The 19,865-nt window shown below is 38.7% G+C and overlaps 1 protein-coding gene across 2 annotated transcripts in view; it reads right to left on the bottom strand.

Annotated features, from left to right (window-relative positions):
* Window positions 1–19,865, bottom strand: part of CERS6 (ceramide synthase 6) — a 313,294-nt gene that overhangs the window by 59,368 nt on the left and 234,061 nt on the right. For both annotated transcript variants that reach the window (XM_078070944.1, XM_078070943.1), the window contains exons 6-7: window positions 18,885–18,977; window positions 1,474–1,602 (exon numbers count right to left, since the gene is read on the bottom strand). In XM_078070944.1, the coding sequence (XP_077927070.1) occupies window positions 1,474–1,602; window positions 18,885–18,977 (222 nt within the window). The remainder of the gene's footprint in view (window positions 1–1,473; window positions 1,603–18,884; window positions 18,978–19,865) is intronic.

The raw sequence follows: 19,865 nt of genomic DNA, 5'->3' as shown, positions 1-19,865 counted from the left end.
TGATAGTTGACATATCTCATTATTTGGATATTCTCAAGCATTATTGTATAATGTAAAGAAAATCCATGTGATGAAGAATATTTGCTTTTAAGCCACATGACTGGCATTTCTGGATTGTTTTCCTTTTCTGGGTAAAAGTGATAGACAAAGATTCAACCAGCCATTTCCATAGACATTAAAGTTGGCAGATTGTACAAGATTAATTTGAAAACTATATATTGCTGTATAAATCTCCACTTTAAAGCATACTTAGGATTTAACCAAATGATAACTGGTTTACAGGAGACTGCCCTTATACGACTATATTTCTCTTTTAAAAATATGCTAAACAGAGTTTAGCTTGAATCACTTAAAAATCATAGTGCCACACTATCATCTGACATATCTAGCCCATTAGGACTGTTTTTCTATTTCATAGTCTTATAAGGAACAGAGTTTTTAATGAAGTGCTATATATATTTCAAACCTTGATTAATCATCTTTATAGTAGATTCAATTTTATCATGTGGAATTTCTGCTTATACTGTAATAATAGATCATTATTTGAGAGCACCTCTATATTCAAAGTGACAGTATATACTTCAAGGGGCAGAACTGTGTGGACCAACAAGAACAAAAACTCAGAATACAGATTCTAAGACCCATTTCTACATGAAATTTGTACTCTGGTAAGTTTATCTTTCACCAGTTACATAAATTTCTTAACATAAAGTAAAAAGTCTTTTATTCAATTATATAACACTATTGGGTGCGTCTCTTCAGAGGGGCCATAAGTAAGAGTAAATACCACATCAAAATATTCCTGGGGATTTTATCTTTTGAAATATGCTTGAAGCATTTTTCTTTTTCTTCTTTTTTTTGCTACTGTAATAATCCTAAATGATAATGGTTTAGAAAGTTTATCAAAATACAACCAATATTTCCTCAAATACTCTTTATACTTATACATGTAGAGAACATAGTTTTTATATTTAATTTACAATTCATATACACTTTTTTCACTATAAAAATACTAGGATAATACATCTACTGGCAATAAAAACTGTGACTACTAATTAATGTCATCAGGATGTACAACAACTATTAATAACTAAATTGAGTTGTATGTACTTCACAGATATATCAGTGTGAAACTTATAACACCAGAAACAAAACCTTTTCAAGTAGTGATTTTCTGATTGTAAAACATTCATTTCTTAAGTGTGGGATAGTAAGGTTTTCATTATTCTACTAATAAAAAATGCTAAGATGATGAACATGCTATGTATAAAAATGTACGGACTAAAGTCTCACTTTTACCAATTTAACTTACAAAGAAACACTTTGCAGTTTAAAATCAGTCATATACTATCATGTATCAGTCATATACTATCTTCCCCCAGTGCCACATAGAATAACATAGAAGAACTGATGGTCTTGGGGATTTCCTGAAGTCTAAATTTCAAACTCTTAAAGATGAAAGGAAACTTTTACCTCTAGAAGAGCATCAGCTGAATCATGAAGACAGAGGACCAGGGTCCCTACTCGGGCCATATTGTTGACATATGAAAAGGAAATCAAGAAAATAGCTACAAGGTGATGCAGGAACATAATGCCAAAGTCCTTGAGGAAGGAAAAACACAGCCATGTTAGGTCTTAGAGGACAGCAATGTTTCCATTCATCTCTTCCATTATTCAACAAATACTTCCCAAGGTTCTTAACGGACCTAGCACTGGGGATACTAAAATGAGTAAGATGTATTTCCTACCCTCTGGGAGCTCACTACAGAGGGGCAGAGGCATAAAGGGGACCGGTGACTACAGAGAATGTGATAAATGCCGGGACTAAGGCCAGATCATAAAGGGTGTTTTGTATGTAAACCAAAGAATTTGAAGCTATGGGAGAAATCCTCAGAATTTCAAGCAAAGAAAGGCATTACTTGGATCTCTACTTTAGGAAAATCTTTTGGCAGCGGCGCAGGTCCAACAGGACCACTTCTCGGACTACCGTGGCTGGGGATCCTGCATCCTTCCCCTAGAACATGTCCATTGGGATGGTAAAATAAGAATCCTACACAAACAAGCCCTAAATTTTAAAACAATTTTACTTGTCCATAGTCATTAGAAAAAGAAACTGGCGAAAGTAATGATAAATTGGCCACCTTTATTTCAGTCAATTTCAACGGAGCTGCTGGTCGGCCCATGTGAAAAGACCATCTTTCTCTGACACTGATTTATCTCCTGGCCATCTAGACATGGTTTGTTGTGATGCAGAATTTCTGTTGCTTGGATATACAGTCTCTCATTTACTAATATTTTTACTCTTATTTATTTTTTAAGATTTATTTATTTACTTGAGAGTGTGCATGCACGGGTGGGGGGAGGGGCAGAGGGAAAGAGAGAATCTCAAGCCGACTCCCTGCTGAGCTCAGAGCCCAACACAGGGCTTGATCTCACGACCCTGAGACCATGACCTGAGCCAAAATCAAGAGTTGGACGCTTAACCAACTGAGCCACCCAGGTGCCCTTTGCTCTTATTTATAAATCTATTTCTTCCAGAGTATACTTGAACTTCTCTGGATTTAAATGCCAAGATTAGCCCTAGTGGTGATCTACTTGAAGCCTTAGAAAAATAAAGCTATTCATGTAAAGATAAATAAATTAGCCAAAATGAAAAGCATATTATGAAACTGAGAAAGAGAGAGAGAAAGAGAGCAAGTATGTGCATATGCTCTTTATTCAGTAGCTATTGATGTCATATAGTTTTGGATTTGAAAGGTCAACCTCAGTGACTTTTAAATGGTTTTAAAACATTTAAGCAATGGTCTTTGTTTAGATTCTGAAAGCAGCTAATGATTATCCATAAGTAATGAAATATTGCCACTGGGTCCTTTGCCATTTATTTCATTGTATAGTTCCCATATTGAAAAAATTTTCAATTATTTGGTTTTATTTTTTAATTTTTTAAAAGATTTTATTTATTTGAGAGAGAGAGTGAGAGAGAGTACAAGCAGGGAGGAGAGGGAGAAGCAGGCTCCCCGCTGAGCAGGGAGCCTGACGTGGGTCTCGATCCCAGTACCCCGAGACCATGACCCAAGCCGAAGGCAGTTGCCTAACCAACTGATCCACTGGGTGCCCCAATTATTTGGTTTTAATATATATAACATGAACCTACAAAGTTATGGATATTTCTACTGTTTAAATTCCTGTGATATAGAACTCTTAAAAATGTCTTTTTATGTTTTATAAAATTAAGCTTTAAATGGCAATGATGAAATAAAGTTAAATTTGTATGTTTTAAAAAAAAACTCACAATGTTTCAGTGGTTCTGTATACACATGACTATATCCAGAGGTTACTTTTCTGCCTTGGAAAGTGCCAAACATTTACGATAACCATACATATTGATTTATTACTAGGATAAACAATGCATTAGTGTCCTAAATAAGGTCAATTTATAGGGTTTTTTTTTTTCATTTTTTTTATTAACATATATTATTTGTTTCAGGGGTACAGGTCTGTGATTCATCAGTCTTACACAATTCACAGAGCTCACCATAGTACATACCCTCCCCAATGTCCATCACCCAGCCACCCCATCCCTCCCACCCCTCCTCCACTCCAGCAGACCGCAGTTTGTTTCCTGAGATTAAGAGTCTCTTATGGTTTGTCTCCCACTCTGGTTTCATCTTCTTTCATTTTCCCCTATGATCCTCTGTCTTGTTTCTCAAATTCCTCATATCAGTGAGATCATATGATACTTGTCTTTCTCTGACTGAAGGTCAGACAATTTAAAAAATGAATTGCAACTATTTCTCTTCTTTTCAACTAACCTAGTCTCCAAATTCACCGTGTTCTATTGATGGTGGATACCACTGTTGGAAAAATCACCTGTCTTCTATCAGTCAATTCCAACTACCCACAGAACTATAGAACCGAATCTTGCAAACTGTTGACCTACAACTATGGTCCTTCCTTCAGAACCACATTCACCGCACAGTTTTCAGCTCACTGACAGAGAGAAATAATGATCATGCTATTGAATGAGTCTCATGAGTGATTATGTACAGACTCAACTTACCAGTTTTACCTACTTCTGATTTTCTGATGTTCTTGTGGTGTCTAGGATTTTCCTAAATCATTAAAGTTGGACGATACCAAAATTCCTTAGGTATACAATGAAAATTACTCTGATAATGTTTTCTACTGGAAGGTGAAATCTCTTCTCTCCAGGCTCTTATCAAAACTTTATTAGGTTCCAGTACCTGGAGTATCATGTTCTACCAAACAAGAGCTACTTCAAAACAATGCATCAAGTGAAACTAACCTACCAAACAATACTTTAAACTGTTTCCTAAACATAAGTAAATGAAAACATACAGCACTTAATCCAATAGTTCAGTGAGTTTATATTTGCCCATGCTCAATACGCAGATTTAAAATCTAACCTGCTGAGTATCTAACCAGAACATTTTCCACGTTTCCTATTGTTCAGCCCTGAATGACTGCTCTGGATTTATTGAAAGAAAACAAGAGTTTTTCTCTATTTAGTTTAAAAATGAATAAATATAAATTGATTAAAATACTTATGGATGATTAGGACCATTTTATAATTAAGTTTCCTAATTCATATCTGATATAAATGTCAATAAACAACACAAAGCTCTTAGCAATATAGCAAGCATCCCCTAAATATGAGAGCCTTGTTTTTGAGACAAAGTTTGCTTTGTGAAGATGATTCCTGAATATAAATCCCCTGGTCCTGGAAAACATTTATTACTGAGAGACTCAGAGTTATGCCCATGGCAGAAGACCAATTTTCATTATACAGTCATTATCTGTATGAATATGAAAAAAGCATGAATAATGAATTTTGTCTTTTACATTTCTGCTTCAGAAAGCATTATACCCAACAAAATACCTTCAATAAAAGCCATGCAATCTTTAATGTGTTACCTCTCCTTACCTTGATCCCTTTCTTTAAGTAGGCACTGAATTTGGTCTAAATAACAATTTTCAAATAAACTGTCAACTTGGACCTTATCAATGCAGGGTAAGAACTCCCATCCTCAGGTTTGTTATTGTGGAAAATGACTGGTGTGTGGGTAGACACAGGCCTGGCCACGGGAACCTTAGCATCTTAGGTTGAGAATGTTTTCCTGCATTTTTGGTAGCAGCAATTAGGTAGAAAGATTGTGATTTCTTCTTGGCACTCACACTGAGGACTGATTCCAAAGACCTTATTCAAAACAGACCAGTCTGGTCACCTGTTTCACTGGTGTTCCCTGCCTCCTGCTATTCTGCCATATTGTTTCTGGACATCTTCTCAGCCAACATCAAGGGTTCCTTCTATGTTTGCTGCCTTAATATGGACCCTGACCTCAGCCCTCATTCCAGTGGCAGTTCCTATGTTAATTATCAGAGGTGGAAAAAAAAATCAGATGTAGTCTTGACTCAAAGTCAATTAGAATGAGTCTACAGTGAAAGAATTCAAGGAAGAGCCATCTATTTTTAATACCAGAAACTGGTAAGATAATGCTGTTTTTTTCCTCATTACATATTGAATGGCATTTAGAGAACCAGAATAGCCTCTTAGTCTGTTCTGTGTAGCTTCCACAACAGAACTTCCTGGATACATGTAAAATTCCAGCTACTTGGGCTCCATCGCCAAGTGTTGGAATGAGAAATGGCATCCTTACTTCAGTTCTCCAGGGGGATTTCTTGAAAAATAAAATATTAGTGGTGAAAGGTCAGAAGGATCACCCTCATTGAAACATATGTCTGGTGTTCTGTATAATGGAACTCCCTTTGCAATGATTGGGATGCAAAGACTCTTAGAAATAATGCTCTGTCTCCAGGAAGCACCAGAAATTCATTCATCTTGATGTACAAGTTTTAATGAAAGCAAAATTAACTCATTTCTCATTAGGGGAAAAAAAAAAAAAACCCATCACAAACAGTAAGAAATTTGTTCTCTAAATTCCCATTTGCTGGATAAAGTACTCATAATTTCATAGAGTTTCTTTTGGGAATAATCTTTGCAACAAATAAAGCAAAACACTGGTGAACCTTCTGAAAAAAGAAATAAGAAGACCAAGATTTTAAGTGATAGCTGATTTAGATGTGCATGGATAGTGAAGAATATGAAATATTTCTAAAGTGCAAGGCAAAGAAAAGACTCTTCCTTCTCAGATGCAAATGACATGTATTAGCTTTCCTGAATTTAACAAATAAAATTAACAAATATAATAAACTTGTAATAGAAAATTACCTGAATAGAAATCAGGTAATTATCACCAGGTTACCCTTTTAACAGATTTTCAAATTCTCTAAGGAAACAGAAGGACAACATCATAACTTTTCTTTTTTTTTTTTTTGAGAGAGAGAGAGAATGGAGAGGGAGGGGCTGAGGGAAAGAGAGAATCTTAAGCAGGTTTCCTGCTCAGCCCAGAGCGGGACACACGGCTCGGCTCGATCTCACAACTCTGAGATCTTGACCTGAGCCAAAATCAAGAGTCGGGTGCTTAACAGACTGAGCCACCCTGGGAGGCCTGGCAACATTGTAATTTAAAACTGATTTCATTGTATGGCAACTGCAACAACAGTTGAAATCTCTCAGGTCTATCTGCTTTGTTTTGCTTTGTTTTAAATAGTTTTTTTTTTATTTGAACCTTCAAGGTACCTAGAAAGTTGTGTGACTTTTGACAGAATAACATGTTATTTTTTATAGAGATCAGTAACACACTGTCTTCCTATCTCTTCACTTGGGATTTTGCAACCTGAGGGTAAAACTCAGAAAGCTTGGAGAAGCACAGTTGTGCAAGAAGTGGACTTCTAGCACATAACCTGGCAATGTGCAGGGGAGAGCGGCCACACAGGTTCCATCCCCACCACAGCCTAGATGCACAGATGGAGACAGGGAGGATCTCAGACAAAACCTACATATGGCAAGAATAATCTTAGGTACTTTTTCCTTTGAGGGAATAGGAAAATAGGTTCTCAACCTTTGGCTATAGCTAAAGTTCTGATTTACAGCATGAATATATAAAAAAAAAAAACTTTTAAAAAGCTGAGAAACAAGAGATTAAAAAACCATCTAGCCATGCATGGTATGAAAAGTTCACAGAGTGTTTTTAAAAATGTCAACCTTTGGGTATCTGCAGTTTCCCTCAATTTATTTGGTTATTTTATTTTTAGCTGGCCTCAAATGTTGGTGTACTATAAAGAGAACTGGTTAAATGTGCCATTAAAAAAAAAGATATTTCAAATAACAAGGCTCTTCAAAAACTGTAACTTGAATTCACTGTCATTCTCATGGAGAGCCTAGTCATGCTAGGGTAAATATTCACGGGAAATTTTGGGAAGGGATAAAAAAGTGTGATTGATTTGAGAAATATTTGTTCAATTATAAAGTGGAGTAGTTCTCACAAAAATTATTCGGTTACCCTTCTCTAAAATTCAATCCATGAATAAAACTTCATTTACACTAAATCTACAGTCACGTTTATTTCAACACCTTTTTTCCAATAGACTAGATTTTTCCAACTTTGGACTAAATATATACAGATTGAGGTCTTTGCGGGAGATAACTGTCACATACAGACATCATTCTAAAAACAAGTTGTGTGCCAAGAAATTGATTAAAGACATCTAAATTTACTATTGTTACTACCAAAATGTTTGAAAAAATATGTACTGATGTGATTTAAATATCTCTACTAGCCATTCTCAAATCTGACACCCTAACTATTCAGCAAATATGTACATCTAGGCCATTCTAGTTTAAAGCAGAGAATGGCACAATATGGCTCCCAAGCCAAATCTGGCCTCCAAATGGAGATATTTTTGTCAATAAAGTTTTATTAGAACACTGTCACATTCGTTTAACCAATGTCTATGGCAGTGTTCTTCTTACAGTTGAGTACCTGCAACAGAGACTGTGTGGCCTGCAAGTTTAAAATATTTACTATCTGGCCCTTCATAGGAAAGTCTGATGGCCCCTGCCTTAGAGCCACATCTAAGGACCTATTTTGGGAAACTTAAGTCACGTTATCTGAGATGTGACAATTGCATAGTGTCATGTCCAACTTCATCACATTTTCTTCAGATAAAGGATGTATGAGAGATTTAATTTTCTTAGGTGTTCTGAAGTAATCCATAAGATATTACTCTTAAAATTCAGATAAACTATTAAAAAGAGTTTTGGCAGATATCTCTACTAAAATTCTCACGATAAATTACAACTACAACTTCAAGAAAATTTGAAAATCAAGAAATTTTTTCACCAGTTTTTAAAACAAAAGCTGTCTGTCCAGAGGCAGTATTACTTTCCCTAAAGCTAGATGTGCTATTACTTTATAGCTTCTGGGAATATATATAAAGTGAAATTAAGACTGCTGTCTAAGCAGTGTTTACCCAATCTTTCTCCTGTGTAACATTTATGGTACCATTTCAAGATCAAGAACCCATAATCTTGTCTCCATGAATTATTTAGTTAATATTTAATCTTTAATTGATTTTATTACTGTGGAAAAGAATACAATAAAATTTTATTTGTACAACAGAAAATAGTAAGATAGTGCCCCTAATCCCTTCCAGTGTGCCTGGCCAGGGAGCAGAACATTAATTTGCAACTCCCTGGAGTCCTCCTTCATGCTTTCCTTTCCTTTCCCCGTCAAGAGAACACTCTCCAAATACACTATGCTTTCAAGTGACATAGATATTTTTCTTAATTATATACACACACGGTTTTTTTTCTCATTGAATTTTGGGTCTTCAGAAATTTTCATCACTAGCAGTTCTTGCCACATACCAAGTACTTGGAGTTGGAGGCCTTTTATATACGCCTTCTGAGCTCTGTTTAAATTACACCTGGCCCAGTCACACTAACTTGTACAGCTTTTAATGCTAGGAGGGTCACTTCTGAGACATTTTAAATATACTCGATATAAGAGTCTTAAGTGGTGCACAGGTTACAGACTTTATTCTCTCTTTCTCTCTCTCTCAATATCCCTGAGGACAAAAGCAATGGCAACACTTAATGATATCAAGTAAACCCATTCAGGTTGAAAACATCCAGAATGATCAGTAGGGGGCAGACTGTGCTCAAGTAAAATCAGAAACATCCCAAGACTCAAAAACCATCACCTTCATATTTACAGCAAAGCCCTTGAGGCTCAAATGACAATGGGCAATCAAGGACTCAATTTTGTGCTTTAGATGAAGATGAAAAATGTCTCCTTCAGGTCAACCAAGTTGGGACGATGCTGTAAATTGTCAGAAGGGGTTCATAGGAACTCTTACTGTTCCCATGGGCCTTATCTCTTGTCTTCTAACTCCTCATCCCTTCAGCTGCCTGAGCTCCCCGCTCTTCCTCACAAATAGCCAGAACTCTGCCAGCAGAATTCACCTGTTGAACTTCTAGCCCCATGCAGGCTCTGGCCATGAAGGTTTTTTTCTGGCTGGAACCCTGGTATTTTCCCTTCTCTTCTCCAAGCCCCACTCCACTTTGACTACCTGGTGAACTCCTATCTACCTTCCAATAATGCCTACTAATTCTCAAGCTCCATAGGCTCTGACACTGTGATTTAGTCACATAAAGCAAGTACTATCAGAACTGCATTTTATAAAGAAACTGAGGCACAGAGATGCAAGGTAATTATTCCAAAGTCACACAGTAAGAACAGGCTAGAGCCAGATCTGAATTCGGTTGTGTGTGACTCCAGAGCCCAGGCTCCTAACTACACGGCAGGCTGCTGCTTAGAAACAAACGTGAGAAATGACAACTGTGAGGAAGGGAGTCGTAGAGAGATGACACTTCTGAAAACATATAGACGTGAGAGACTAACACACAGAATACGGTCCCGATCCAGAAGGCAGGAAGAGAAGGGGATCACGAGCAAAGATACAGGGTTAGCCATGAGTGGAAAGGGCGCCCCTTCTTAGGAGGCCAAAATTAAGGATGTGGGAATGGGTCCGTCGGTATTTATGGGGAGAGAAACAGAGGGAATTTATGGAGTCAGGGGCAGAGTTAGAGCTATGATAAACCTGAGTGGGTGTTTTCTCAAGACCCCTGGGATGACTTGAGAGAAACTCCCCAGAAGAAGCTGAATGACTGGACCTCCCAAATGAAAGTGGAATCTTCCAAGTGCCAATGGCACCTCCGGTGAGTGGGTGGGACTCCAGAGGCCCGAGACTTAAAGACCCAGAGCCCTAGACCAGCAGCACCGCGTAGATCCTGGGGTGTGGGTCTCTCTGCAATGCAGCAATGCCGTGGCCCTTTGCACGGTACTGGAAGAAGAGGCTCCTGGTCCGTCCCCATCCTGCACTGTGGTCAGCGGTACGTGCCGCTGCCGTGCCCCAGGACTGCCCAGTGCCCAGGAGTTGGGATGTGACATCTAAAGAGGCTTAAGAGCCCTCCTCCGGCAAGGCACTTGGGAGTCTGACTGCCAGATGAAGCCACTAGTTAAGGCAGCCTTTGAATAAAATCCTGTACAATCGCCCCATAAAACATATTTCTTTCCCAGGCGACACTGTTCCATTGTTCTCTCATCAGCCTGCACACAGCAGTGGGCTGCAATGTTCTGATCACAGGTGGTAGCTTATTAAAATCAGCTGCCTCTCCTTCCCTTCTTCTAGTCTGAAGACACAGTAGCGAGAAAGGAACAGGAGCAAGGCCTAAGAGTCAGGGATATCCGCCTCAGAGCTTGGAAGGCAGGATGTTGCTACTCCAGTCAGAAGCGGAAACACAAAAGAGCAACTCTGCACGTCTGTGAAGGAGGCATCAGGTGGCCTGCCCGACTGTGTCTCCAAGGAGCAGCTCTGAGGTGACATGGAGAGAGAGTACCACGTCGTGCTCCACCCCTCTTGGGATCACCAGGTGTCCTCTGGCATGATTTTAGCTTTGCAAACAAAGAAAGGACACACTGATGCCAGCCCGGGTCCTTGAAGTCCTATCTCGAGAAAATACTTAAATAATCTACGCCAGCAGTTCTTTGCAGATTTTCGTCTCAGAACGCCTTTATATCTTTAAAAAACCACTGAGGACATCAAAAAGTGTTTGTTGATGTGGGCTATATCTCTTAGTCTTTGCCACATTAGACATTAAAACTGAGAAATTTGAAAAGCATTTATTAATTTAAGTCTATGACATGTTAATGAACATAAATATTTTCCTGAAAAATAACCGTATTTTCCAAAATAAAAAAAATGGTGAGGAGAGTGGCAATGTTTTACGTTATTGCAAATCTCCTTGATGTCTGGCTTAAGAAAGGAGAGTTGGATTCTCATTAACTGTCATTACATTAAAACTTTTTTATTTTTTTTAAGATTTTTATTTATTTATTTGACAGAGAGAGACACAGCGAGAGAGGGAACACAAGCAGGGGGAGTGGGAGAAGGAGAAGCAGGCCTCCCGTGGAGCAGGGAGTCTGATGCGGGGCTCGATCCCAGGACCCTGGGATCATGACCTGAGCCGAAGGCAGACGCTTAACGACTGAGCCACCCAGGCGCCCCTACATTCAAACTTTTATCCTAAGTTATTCCGGTTGAAGTATATAAAGAAAATCTAGTACCAAACAGTTGGAAAAGGGAGAAATATCTTAATAGTCTTTTCAGATAGTTATGAATATTCTTCTTTGATATTGTACCAAAATTTGACAAGTGGGATATTCTTAAAGGTTAGGTGCAATGTAGAATCTAAAACAGTATCAATACCCTTTTCATATTCTTTTACATTTAAGTCCTTTGGTTTGTCTTGACCTTTGAATGGATCTTTTACTCATGTATGACTTTGTAGCATCATGCATTAGTCATCTGGAAAATATTGGTTCACTGAGTCAATTATTTTTAAAAATCACTTTTATTAATATCCCTACCAAACTCATCAGATAAGTCTTTATGGATTGAGATGCTATCAAGCTCTCACTGGTGGACAGGAGTCTTTCAAAAATCTAATTTTTGCTCGAAGGCCTGAGTTTTATCATTGACAACAAATAATGTCAATTTTTTTCTTAAAACAGCTCGGCAAAGTCACTTTTGCACTTTCCAAAAAAAAAGTAACTATCAAATATACAAGTTGGAATAACCACAGTTTGTCAGTCATTCTTCCAAGTAAAAATGAGATTTACGGGAGAAAAAAAGCAGCTTGTTCAGCTCACAACCCAAAGCACTAAGTGCACATGCTTTTTCTTGAGACAGTATTGGACACTGTCAGGCAGAGAAAGTTCTTTATGCCTACTTCCCATTTTATCACACAAGATATTTTTAAGTGTATACTCAAGAATAGAGAGTTAATAAAATTAACACTTTTTAATTCTTCATCAAAAACATTCTTAACTGAAACTGCCATTTTTTTCTTCCTGTAAGCATGTAGCAGTTAAGAATATGACTACTAGTACTGTTTGGGGCCACTTCCTGCAACTTTGCCCACTATACAATTTCAACAATTTCAACACAGTCAGGAAGGCAAATGTCATCTTAGTATTATTATGGAAACAGTTTTCACCTTGCAGACCTCCATGGGTCCAAAGACTATACTTTGAGAACTGCTGATCTCAAAAAATTATTTCCAAATATCGTTCAAGTAAATGATAATTAGCCATATTATTAATAATAGCTTCACTAGTCAGGATAAACTAGATTACGTGTCAAAAACAAAGCCTTAAAACCTCAGTGGTTTAAAACAAAAGCTTATTTCTTATTCACTGCATGTCACCTTGGGCAGGGAAGGGGGCTGGTACTCTGCTCACCACAGTCACTCAGGGACCCAGGCTGATGGAGCAGTTTCCATCTCAAATGTTACCCATCACGATACTACAGGGGATAAGAGACACTAGAAGGTCTCACCAGTGATTAAATACCTCAAAGTCTGCCTTGGGCTCAGGTCATGATCCCAGAGTCCTGGGATCAAGCCCGGCATCACGCTCCCTGCTGAGCAGGGAGTCTGCTTCTCCCTCTCTCTCTGCCTGCCACTCTGCCTACTTGTGCTCTCTCTGTCAAATAAAAAAAAAAAAATCTTAAAAAATAAGAATAAAGAAATATTTGATGAACCAAGTTAATTACCACAGTGATATCTAATATTTATTGAGCATTTATTATGTGCCAGGCACTGTTCAAAGAGCATGTATTATTTATTTTTGCTCACAAAACCCCCAGGAGTTAGATTACATGAACTCCATTCTTTGGATCAGGGAACCAAAGCACAAAAAAGTAAAGTACTGTGCTCAAGGTCATTCCACATTAGTAGTGGTGCTGAGTAGGCAGATGGACTTCAGAGCCCAAGCCTTTAAACTTCTAAGCCAAAATGCCCATAATTGTTCCCAGGTCTAGAAAAAACTGAGAAAAATAATAACTCTTTCATAAAGATAAATTTAAAGAATTGTCCTTTATTACAAGGTGTCCTTTCTCCTTTAAAATGTTAAAATTTCTCTTCCTTTATGAATTAAGGGTGATAAGTAGCAGGTGCTTTTAAAATTTCCTTACTAGGCAAAGTAAAAGGTTGGCAACCTTAAGTTAGTTCTTCTTCCTAATTATTTTTGTTAATTTTAATTGATCAAAAATATAATAATTTGTGACCACTGGCTTTGGGGGTTTTTGTTTGTTGGCTGGGTTTAGCGCTATGTGTTGATTCAACCAAATTTCGGTCATTATGTGCTAGGTAATGTTCTAAGCTCTATCCATCAAGCATTGTACCAGACAGTTTTCGTGGATATTATCTCATTTAATTCCATGCCATCCTGCTTCCTTATAAGGGAGATTATTGCACGCATTTTCTTTCACCTTAAAACTAACTGAAGCAGGAAAGATCTGGAGCGTGGCAAGCCCCTACTCGCAGCAATGGGTGCAGAAGTTACCAGAGAGCAAACACAAGCCCATCAGTAAGTTTCTTGCTAAACTTAATCATCATACCTCTCTGTTAGGAATCTTTTCCAGGATGTAGTTTTTCTCTCAGGTTAAAGACCAAAAGAGCAACAAGCTGATTTCACCAGCTGGGCCCTGGAACTTGGCCATGGATGATTTCCTACAAGGACTCCGAACACGAGCAGCATTTATTGGCCAAGGGCCCAGGCTTTCAAGCCAAACAGCAGCTTAGTTAAAAGGGACATAGGGCTTAGACACGAGCAAGCTGTTCTGAGCTCCAACACATTTATTAGTTTCTCTTGGAAAATTTAGATGTGCAGGAGAAAAACTCATTGCGAACAGGTGCTAAAGAACAGAATTTTAATAAAAATTAAGCCTTGGGATATAAAAGATGTTTCCAATAATGGTGAATACTGAGAATATACCTGTTGTTTTAATAAGATACCTTAACAATTTTGTTCTTACAGAAGAAGGAAGGAAAATAGGAAGGAAGGGAAGCAGAGACCAATGAAGGGAAGAAAGAAAAAGGTAAGTAAGGTAATATCCTCAATATATCATGGTAGCACATAATAGAATATCTAAATTATAACTCCATTATACCAAATGACTACATCTGGGCTTGTCCTTTCGTTCCGGGAAGGTTAATAATAATATATCTCATCACTCACCATAAGTACCAACCCTGGAAAGGATCAAGAGAAGAGGTATTTTAAACACCAGATTCTATATGGAAACAGAGCAACTAAGAAAAAAAAAAGGTTGGCAATAGGAGGACACTTCTACAGAAAAAGCGTTTATGAATATAAAAGCCATTTTAGAAAGACTCATAAACTCATTAAGTCACAGAAAATGATTTCGAAACCTCACTTCAGTTATTGATTTTAACAGTCTGAGGCATGCATTCAGATTCAATGTTTATAAATCCCGGCCCCTACTTGAAATGGCCATTCAAGTTCATTGTCATTTAATAGGGAAACTAAAGAAACATTCTTTATAACTTTCTATTCATAACCCTATGAAAAGTCTTCCATACTGTGTTGTCAATGGGTGTCTTCAAACAGCTCTATTTCATAATGAGGAGGCAGGCTGTTGTTACAGGGTTTAGTTAATAGCTGGTAGTGCTAATACAAGACAGGGAATGTATTTGGCAGCCAGGATATTGGATTAATCCTCGCTGATGGATGGAACAGCAGATCCTCTAAGCACTAGAGCAAGGGAGAAGGAGCAATGAAGGACCTGCAGTGATAGTCAGCAAGATGCAAAGGAGAAAAGTGAGAGCTATGATGCACTAAAGAGAGATGGCAACAGAGAAAAAGGCCTTCCTCATTAAAACCTGTGCTGAGTAATACACAGGTCTGGTGGCGGCTAACTTCTCACTCTGTGCAAGAAGGAAGAATAAACCAACTGCACCAAGAACGTACAAAGCCACTCTGACCAGCTGAAGAAGGGAGAGGTGCCAGATGTCTGAAACAAGCTATTGGTGTTGACTAAGAAAAAAAAAATGGAGACTTCATTGCTAAACACTGACAGTATGTACAGGCCTGAGATCAAGTCCATGAACTTCACTGTAAAATTACCCTCTTCATACATAGGTGGTTTCCACACTGATGCAAGATATATTAAAACCATACAAAATGATATATTTCAACCCTTGAAAACCATCCCCTTATGATAACTTTTAGATAATGGTCACTTGACTTAAAACAATGAAGACTCTATGAGTCCTCTTGGCTCACAGAAAACACACGTTAAATGCACGTTGAGAAAGTTCAAGCAAATGGAAGGGGTTTGGTGACTTTGGGTATAGCAATGTCTCGCTGGGACTAGGCTCCTAGGAGCCGAGTACAGTTATCGTCTTGCTTTTATTAATCTATTTGACTCTAGATGGCTCACCAATTCTCACTAAGCAAAAGAGAAACCAATAAAATGGCAAAGAGCTGCAAAAGGCTACTACCTCTAATGTCAGGAGCATGGCAAGGCAAGATAATGCAAGAATTGTTTACATGTCTAATCTCAGACTGAATCACAGAAACTTGCTGGGTAAATTTGGGCTCTAATTCATTCCCACACAGCACAACCTTGAAAATTTTACATAGACTCACTGTATATCAATTTTCCCAGCTACAAAATGGGAAAATATTCAAACCTCCTTTTTTATGCAAGTTTTTTCTGTAGCTACCTGGAGAAAAGTGCTCCTCTAAAGAAAACAAAATGCATATTACTCAGCCTTATAAAGGAAGGACATTCTGACACAGGCTACAGCACGGATGATCCTGACGATATCATGCTAAGTGAGATAAGTCAGCCACAAAATGACAAATATTGTAGGATTCCACTTATATGAGGTACCTAAAGTAGTCAAATTCATAGAGACAGAGAGCAGAATGGTGGCAGCCAGGGGCCAGGGGAGGGGACAATGGGGGAATTATTGCTTAATGGGTACAGAGTTTCAGTTGTACAAGATGGAAAGAGTTCTGGAAACTGGTTGCACAACAATGTGAATGTGTGTAATACTTCTGAACTGCACACTTCAAATGGTTAAGATGGTACAATTTTATGTGTTGTATTTTTACTACAATTAAAGGTTTAAAAAATAAATAAGTAAAATGCACAATAAGCCTAGCACTGTGCCTAGCACAGAGGACATGATCAGTCTAGAAGTACTAGGTACAGGAATGAAGAAGACTCTTCATGTAAGACAGATGAGATCTAATCGGATTGGCCTACCGCCACCAAGGGACCTTTAAACATTTCCAGAAAGTGACTCAGCATGGTACGACGAGGAAGGAACCGCAAATGATAGTTGTCAATGAGTTATCTGCTCTGCCAAGCTCTAGCCCTCAGAGGGACCATCCCCTTCTGAGAATCAAACAACAGACATCTCACGCAGGCTGTGCAGCCACACAAGGTCAGGAAAGCCAGCTTTGTGCCGGTCGAGAGAGCCTCTGCGGGCGGAGAGTGGCAGGCATGCCCCTGGGGAAAGGGGCTGCAGGTACTAGGGCCACAGACTCATATGTGTTCTTCCGCAGCCACTTGGATACCACTTTGTAATTTAGCAGCTTACGATCTAACCAAGGAAGTTACAGCGTTCCAGTACTGTGCTCCTTGACAACACATAGTTCTGTTTCCAGAGGAGTTTGGAAGATATCCATTAGTAAGTCAGAAGACATTCTGATGAGTTCATTTATTCACTCACCCTAAACTTACTGATCCCCATCACCAGCAGGTACATTGATGGCCATGGTACAAAGATAAACGTATCTTGCTCTTTTGCCCTTCAAGTCTAGGGAAGGGACAGAGGCAGGCCACCAGGTCACAGAGTTCATTTAGGAATGTCATATTTTCATGATGTATTTTGGTGTTAGATAACTCTAATTAAGGAAAAACTCATTCGTGGGGCTGGGACACTGAGAGCTTACTCTCTCCCAGGGGCTACCAATACAGTTAAAAAATAGAATATGTACACATTGGGCACTTGTAAACTAAACCCATAGGAAGGAGTGGTCAAAAATCCTGGAGGAATTGAATTAGCCTTCAAAGAAGAGATTACTTTTGGACTAGGTCGGGTTTGGGAGGAGGGAAATAGGATATATTCTAATCAAGGTAAGGTCTTGTAAAAAAACAAAGGTGCATGAAAAAAAATTATGTCTGAACAGTGATGAGAAGATACTCTTGCTAGGATATATGTGTGTGTCAGAGGGGGAGGCTGGGGGAGGGGTAGGGGGGATGAGACTGGAGAAGTAGCTTTGAATCATGTTAACAACCCTGAATATTACTCCAAGGAGTCTGGCTTTGTCTTGAAGGTTTTAGAAATATAACTCTTAGGTGGCAGGTAGGCAAGAATGGCTATTCAGATAGGAGGACCATTTAAAAAGCTATTGGAATAGATTAAGAAAAAGTAGAGATGACTTCAACTAAATGTGTCCATGACATTAAGGGTTCAAGTATAAGGAAAAGCAAAGAGGAGAAGAGGAGAGCAAAGGAAAACCCTAGCTCATGGGACTGTCGGTTACAAGGATTACTGGAAGAAGCACAAGACTAAGGGATGATCGTGTCTTCAGTTAGAAATACTTTGTATGTAAGATTCAGTTTCCTCATTCATAAAATGAGGATAAATAATAAATGATCCAACTGGATTTTGGAGTTGATGGGAGGATTAAATGATAAAACAAATACAAAGAACATATTACTATTACTTACGCCTAGATTTGTGGAAGTACAGACCTGGAGAGAACCCAGGGCCGAAGAGAAACATTTGGGAGCTCTTGGCACATGAGTTATGGTTGGTAGTGCTAAAGGTTATAAGCTTGATCATCCCAGGAGATGATGTTCTGTCATCTAGGACTAGACCCTGTGCACACAAATGAGCAGCACATGAGGCACTAGGCTGGAGGCCAGCAAAGACGACTTTGAAGGAATGATCCAAATATGGGAATCTGGAGAAAATGGTATGATGGAAAAATTATAAGCAGTAAATAGCCAGAAGTGCCTATTCTTCCCAGAAACTGGTAGGATGAGAGCTGGAAGGGGTCGGTTTGAGGAGTTCAAGAGCACCCCCAGCAAAAGCCAGTCCAGTGAAGGGGACGGGTGGAGGCTGATCACAGTTCATGTAGCAAAGTTGTATCTGCATGATGTATTTGGACACTAGATAATTCTAATTAAGGAAAAACTCATTCGTGGGGCTGGAACACTGAGAATTTACTCTCTCCCAGGGGCTACAAATACAATTTTTTTTCTTTATTTAATTTGAGGAACAGAGGGCCTTATGAATCAGACTGAGAGAAAATTGCTGTTGTTTGGATTCATGGATACAATTTTTTCACAGAGAAAAGAACACTAGGTTTGGAGGCAGGAGGGAAGAGCCAATGTGAACAAAATATAAAGCCCCACCAACAAAATAGGAAACTTTCTATGGGAATACAGAAAGTAGTACTAAGCTAGAGCTGCCGGAGAATAGAAGTGAGTCCTTCGAGACTCCACACCCATCCGCCAAGGGTCATTAAGGACACACACCTGCAAGCACTTCACCACACAACCACTCTTACCTTTCTTTTGATATCAGTGAACTGGGAAAACATTAAAGACCAATAAAACGACAGCTCCAGGATATAATAGTAGTGAAGGTCAGTTGTGAGTGGCTGAGGATCAAAGAAAAAAAAGGAAAGATTAATAGTTAATAGGAAACCAATTAGTGTCCCAAACATCTCAAGCTCAGGGCTGAAAAGTGACACGGTCTTACGCCTCTACAGATTCCAGCCCCATTCTCTCTGTGGAGAAGAAGGGCTTTGAAGCATGCCTCTAATCCACAGCTTGATGGCATTAAGTTTTGTTTCATCCCCAACCAAAAAAGTGTCAGTGAGTATGAACATTTGGTACCCAAGTCACTATTTATTTTAACAACAGGATTTATGATGGTTCCTTGAGATAAGTATCTGTAAGACTCCTCAGCAACCTGGAAAAAAAAAAAAAACCCACATACACAAAAAGAATAACCCTGGAAAGTGCCGGGAGATTCCACTGTACAGGGGCAAGGGAGGTAGGTGATAGAAACTGGGGTGCCAGATGGGTCACGGAGGCAGAGTTTCAAGTTCTGCATTAATCAGAGCTTTCTTGTTATTAGGAAATGTTCTGTACATTGCAAATATCAGAAAAGATAATTCAAAAATATTTGTTAAAAGACACAGGGACAAGGAAGCTGCCAAGAAATACCAGGCTAGGCCCCCAGCCAGGAAATCTGAGATCAAGTCTCAGCTCCATAGCTCAGTAGGTATAAAATTTGGGCCTTAATTTACTTATTGTAAAATGGAGGTGACACATGCTCTATCTGCCTCAGAGGTCCAGGAATGGGGATAGGCTCAGAGAGGCAGTAGAAGTCAGGAATATTTATTTTGTTTACTGAGCTATAATGAAATGTCTTACTTTACTAGAATGAATGAAAGACCTTTGAAATGCATCACCTCCATGCTACCCACAAGGTAACAATATATACAGTAACTACAATGGAAACTTTAATGTTCTGTGAACCA

Source organism: Halichoerus grypus, chromosome 4 (genome assembly GCF_964656455.1).
Source record: "Halichoerus grypus chromosome 4, mHalGry1.hap1.1, whole genome shotgun sequence".
In the NCBI taxonomy this organism is placed as follows: Eukaryota; Metazoa; Chordata; class Mammalia; order Carnivora; family Phocidae; genus Halichoerus; species Halichoerus grypus.
This window is presented reverse-complemented; position numbering and strand designations above follow the sequence as displayed.